Source organism: Pteropus vampyrus, unplaced genomic scaffold (assembly GCF_000151845.1).
Source record: "Pteropus vampyrus isolate Shadow unplaced genomic scaffold, Pvam_2.0 Scaffold170, whole genome shotgun sequence".
Classification (NCBI taxonomy): domain Eukaryota; kingdom Metazoa; phylum Chordata; class Mammalia; order Chiroptera; family Pteropodidae; genus Pteropus; species Pteropus vampyrus.
In genome coordinates, this window is record NW_011888951.1 from 2,408,703 (window position 1) to 2,414,566 (window position 5,864).

At 49.2% G+C, this 5,864-nt stretch overlaps 1 protein-coding gene across 1 annotated transcript in view; it reads right to left on the reverse strand.

The window, feature by feature from the left end:
- Positions 1–3,982: 3,982 nt before the first annotated feature.
- MRPL37 (mitochondrial ribosomal protein L37) overlaps positions 3,983–5,864 on the reverse strand; it is a 13,952-nt gene continuing 12,070 nt past the window's right edge. Inside the window, exon 7 of the mRNA XM_011370434.2 lies at positions 3,983–4,748. Coding sequence (XP_011368736.1) covers positions 4,671–4,748 — 78 coding nt within the window. The 3' untranslated portion in view covers positions 3,983–4,670. The remainder of the gene's footprint in view (positions 4,749–5,864) is intronic.

The window sequence follows — 5,864 nt, forward strand, 5'->3', positions numbered from 1 at the left end:
TCTCCTAACTGAGAGGAAACATGGGGTGTGGGGCCCCAGACAGCGGAGCTGGGACTCTAAAGTTGAATCTAGGAGATGAATGACATTCTTCCCAACGTGAGAACACTTAGCAGCCAGAGTTGCTAACGAATGAAAGAGGCTACACTGAGAGCATGTTCCCCACACTGGACTGTGTAAGCCAGCTGGGAGAGGGGTGGGTGGGTGGGTACGCTTGTTAGATGGGGAGTATTGGTTCCTGGGAACCCATGGAACAGAGGGCGAGATAAACAAGTCCCTTCTCAGGGGCAGAGTTGGGATTAGAGCCAGCTCTCTCTGACCTCTGAGTCCCTTCCAGCTTTTTGGCTGTTTCATTACCTCTAAAAGAGATCCCCATGGACTCTGCTGATCTGTGTGACTTGAATTCCTTCTTTTACAGAGGAGGGCAGGCTGGTGGTTGCAGGCTGAGAGTGAGAGATGGGGAACATGGGTTCCAAGGGAGTTCGTGCTCCAATAGGGCCTCCCTGGCCTCCTCGCTATTCTGCAAACACCACCCCCATCCTCACCTCATCCGTTGCGTTTTCTCCAGCTGTCTTCCTTGCCTGCTCCCGTGCCTCATTCAGTCTCTGCTCAAACACCACCTCACAGAGGCCCTCTCTGACCTTGGTTATCGAATAGAGTACCCTTTATCCTGTGACATAAGGGCTGACCCTCACCCACTGCTAATGGCTCACAATTGTGTCCTTCCTGGGCATTGTCCTGGGTCCCAGGGAACTGCCTCACGTAAGGTTCCACCTCTTCCCAGATGATGTGGGGCCTCAAGGCCCCACCACTTTGCCTCAGTTGGGGACAACTCTAAAGGGCCATCCAGCTCTAAGCTCTCTGTGGGATCAGCTGAGGCTGCAGCTCCTCCCTCTGCTCAGCTGTGAGGTTAAGAGGTTGGCTTGCTTACAGGTATCTGGAGAGTGCTCCCCAATAAACCTGCCACAATCCTTCCTTTCAGAGCCTGTCCAGGGAGCCCCGTCAAAGACACTCTCCTTCTCTTTTCTTCATGTCACTCTGACATGTTTCTTTCTTCACTGTCTTGCCTCATTAGAATTTAAGTGCTGTGAGAGCAAGGACCTTGTTTTAGTCACTGCTCTACTCCTAGGGCCTTGGGCGTTCCTGCCACATACTAGATGCCATGGACACTCGTGGGATGAATGAACCAAGTGCTTGAGAGCTTATAATCCTGAGGCAAGGGGTGGGCGCTAGAATTGATCTGTAATAAGTGCGCATCTCTGGAGGTTCCCAGACATACCCCAGGAGAGGGGCCCTATAACAGGGTGGTCTTCCACAGGTAGGCCCCGTGAGTCATGGTGATTTGTGTATTCATGCCAAAGGGAAGACGGTGTGAGACACTCAGGTCACACACATGATTGAAGGGACTTTCTCCTGCCACAGAAGGGGAAGCAGAGAGATGCTATGTAAAACCTGAGGTGACCTTGGCCTGCTCCTTCACCAGCCTTGGACCTGCAGCCGAGGGACTAACCCAGAAAGTCACAGAGCCTCTGGCAAGCACCCACTCTAGGTCCAGGCTTGGGAGAGGACAGAGAGCAGCCTACAGGTGGAAAGCCCAGCTTTTCACAGGGCTTCTGATACCTCCAGACCCAGCTACTTGAAATGTGGATGAATGTAGCTTATTAATCTAAAAGTGGGGACAACCTGGGAATTGCTTTATCCCATTTTTCAGATGAGGAAACTGAGGATCTGAGAGGGAAGCTGGAATATTGGAGGCTCTTAGAAATGGCTTCCTCCAGTCCAAGATTACAATTCCCTTGCCAATAAAGTCTGCTGGAAATGAATTAAGGAACCCTCTAATAGATCAACCAGACACTTAAATATGTAACCAAATGAGAATCTGTTCACAGTGGCAGTGTCAAAATTTCAGTTCCAACGTCTGTGGCTTAAACGTCCAAGTCCCTATAGTGGGTTTTTATACCAATAGTGTGACCTCCCCCTCCACTCCCCTCACACAGTACTTCTGTTTCCTTCCCTGAGACTCACTGACTAAGTAGGTAGTCTGCTCTCAGGTCTTAAGGCCGAACAGAGCCTTAAAATCATCCTATATTTCCTCCCTTTCTGTTTTTAAGGAGGAAAGGAATGTAAGACGGTGGTGAGGATGAGGTAAGTGGGCATGTGGGATTTGAAGAAGTGGGCACATCTCAGTAGAGGAGGCAGCTATCGTCGCTTATGAGCTTTCCAGCTCTTCACACTATGGTCTCTAAGCCTCAGTTTCCTCATCTGTATAGCGAGATAAACACTGCCAGCCTCATCTTGCAGATCAGCTGCAAGGGTCTTGCAGGGAGAGTGCAGTGGGTTCCAAGCTCCACACTTTGGCCCCAAGGTCCAAAGGGGACACACCTAGGCCAGCTATTAGGGCTGTCCTCATTCAGGGTGGGCGGGGATGAGGGCATGCTGCCTAGGCCTGCTCCACAACACTGGCTCCTTCTAAGGCAGACCCCAAGTTGCCCAGTCATTGCAGCCTCTGTCCCACATGCTCAAGACTCAGGCTCGCTTTGCCCTCTCCGCATGCTTCCACCATTCAGGCGGCTTCAGCCTGGCTTCAAGCCATCACCATCATTCACCCAAGAATTACTGCAATGGCCTCCAGCTGGGCTCTGTACAGTTGCCCTGCCAACTCATCCTCCATACACTACCAATGTTTTTTAAAAAAATCCATTTGACTCAGCAATTCTGCTAGGAATTTATCTGATGGCTATGCTGGCAAAAGTACTCTAAGATACATGAACAAGGATGCTCACTGCGGCATTATTTATAATAGCTAACAACTGAAAATAACCTGATGTCCATCGATAGATATTAATGCAGCTGCTCAAAGGAATAAGGTAGCTCACACGTGCTGATGTGGCAAGATCCTTCCATCTCAAGGTATTAGGTGACAAAATGTGTAGAAGCGTCTGTAACTAGGATGACACTAAGTTAATATACATACCTACATTATTACACATATACACTGTGATGATTACTGTATAAGAAACTCTTAAGATGTGGTAACTTAGGGAAAAGGACTGGAAATTGTCTTGGGTGCAGTGACTTCATTTTTATAGCATACTTTTCTGAGTTCTTTAAATTTTCATCATTTATATGTAATATTTATCTTTTAAATTAAAAGTAAAATGGACAACAGGGCTCAGTGAATTCCCCTGGCTCTAGGTCACCTGCCGTGAGAAGCCTGGGGCTGTTTGGCATTCAAGGCCTCTTGTGAGCTGGCCCCTTCAGCCTCACCCCCAGCCTCCCCGACTCACCAGCATCCTTCGTTGACTCCCTGCCTTCGCACACCATGTTGCCTTTCCCCAGTGACCCATTCACATGCACACTGCCACTAGCCTCATTTGTGTCTTTTCCCTGGTAATCCCTCCTACCACCCCATCTCGACTCTGCCCAGCAGAAAAGGTTAAGTTGTAAAGCAGAGGAACACAAGCCTGGGGGCAGAGACACACCAGCTGCAAACTCAGCTCTGCCACTTCCTAGTTGTGGTGGATGCGATGTGTGCTCCAGACTTCTTCAAGCAAGAAGCTCCAGCAGCGGAAGTGTCCAAGGATAATTGCTCAGCAGTCCCTCTGGGATGTGCTCAGGTCAACAAAGCCATCTAACCCAAGGTCTCTCCAACTCTGGGGAGCAGTGTTTATCCAATGACTGGTGACAAACCATGGTCTTTGTGGAAAGGCTCAGCACCTCACATCTCAGTGGGACAGCTCTGCTCCACAGCACCCACAGAACTGAAAATGGCCTGAGCCTCAGGTGCAAACCCACTGAGCTCAGTTTCTCTTCCCACCATTGCTGCCAGTGTCACTCTCCACAGGTGCCATTCCTAAAGGTTCTCCCCAAATTTTCACCTGCAAATCTCCATTTCAAAGTATTTCCTAGGGAAGCTGACCTAAAACACCAGCAGTGTGACTGGCAAATTCCTTACACTACCTGTGTTCCTTCAGGCCAGCACATAGTAGGTATTCAATATACTTATTGCATATGGAAATGACATTTACCTTGTCAAGAGTTGTGCAAGGATTAAGTAAGATGCTGTGTATAGGTACCTGGCCCAGAGCAGGACCGGATGTTGTTAGAACAAATAGGAGGCCAGCTGAACCAGGGGTGTACTGGTCCAGTAACCAGGACACTAGTTGAGAAATCTACAATGAATATTCTATTCAGAATTTCTGCAGTCATTGTGAATGTGTCCACAATTTAAATAACCCCCAAAGAACTGAGCAACCATCACAGAGCACCTACTATGTGACAGACAATACATATACATAAGCTATAGTCTTCAAAACAAGTTAGGTTATATTAGGCCCAAGTTTCAGATGAAGAAATTGAAACTTAGATGAAGACTTTTATCTAAAGTCACAAAATGGGTGGTGGGCAGAGATGCGGCAGGTCAGACTCCAGGGCCTGCATTTATATGGCGGCAGGCTCAAGGTGTGGGCCCACATGAAACTGGATGTCCCTCCCAACAGCACCCTCACACCAAGCACAGACTCCAGTGCACTGGAAGCACTCTTTATTGTCAGCGAGCCCACCAGGCCAAAAGAGCACTGAGGCTCCGGGCAGGCCCCAAGCCCTGCCCAGGCTGCAGGGTCTTCGGTGGGTTGAAACGAGGGGGTACGTGAGGCTGCAGAACAGTCCTTGGCTCATACAGCACCGTGCAAATACAAAGCTAAAAACTTCTTGAACGTCTCTGGCTGAAAACCAGTCGGCCCAACAGGTTCCTGGAAAGAACACAGCCCATTAGAATCCTGCTACGAGGTTTAGTGGCAGCAATTAAAACAAAGGTTGGTTTTATGTAAATCCTAAGCAACCCAATAATAGTTGCTTCTCTCACGGACCAAGGAAGGGCACTGGGGAGCTGGCACTGAAGAGATGCCTGAGGGGGCTGGGTCAGAGAGGACATGCAGCACTGCTAGCACCTTTTGGCTAAATGTCCTGTTGTCACTGACCTGATCTCTAATCCCTCTCACTTCGACCACCGGGAACAAATGGTCGGTTGCCCCTTTTCACTCCCAGGGCCAATAAGCCCTCACTCATTCCACACACATTTATCAGGCACCCTCTCTCTGCACTGGGCCTATGCCAACTGCTGGAAACCCACAGTGGCTTGAATCTGGCTTCTGCCCTCATAGAGTTTATAGCCAGGTGTTCAAATAGTGATAGTAAAAGGTGACAGCCCTCATATTAGAAATAGAAAAAAAATGTTAAAAAAAAACAGAGAAAATGACTAACTAACTGACTTCCATGCATGGAAGAGATCATGTATGAGTCTTAAAGGGCAAGCAGAATGGGCCAGAAAGAAAAAGAAAAGGTAAGAGACCGGAGACCAACACATGTACTAGTACAGAAGCAGAAATGAAGGTGGGAAGAGCAGGGGCGAGGCTGGAGCCCAGGGCCCGTGTTGGTGGGGGTGGTGTAGGCAGGGGAAGAGGCAGAGAGGGGCAGGAGCTGAACTGGACAGGTAAGGAGGAGCCATCTGACCAAACCAAGATAGTCTGGCACTACGCCAGTATTCTGGAAGGAAGAGGCCCTACAGACACACAGGGGAGAGAAAGAGCATGACTAAGAACAGAGAGATGCGGAGGTGGTTAGTGTGGCTGTGCAGGGAGACACGATGGCTTCTGGAGCCAAAGAGAGGGCCCCGACCCAGAAGCCATTTCAAAGGTGAAACAACATTGAGAGATGGCTGGAGAATTACACAATGCTGAGAATGTTCAAAGGCTCAACAACGTCATTTAATGAATCTACCCAGGCCCTGTGTGGGACACAGGACACAGCTAGTCTGATCCAGCAGCACCCCTACTCTGTTCTCTCTCATCCCCTGATCCTGCTTTATG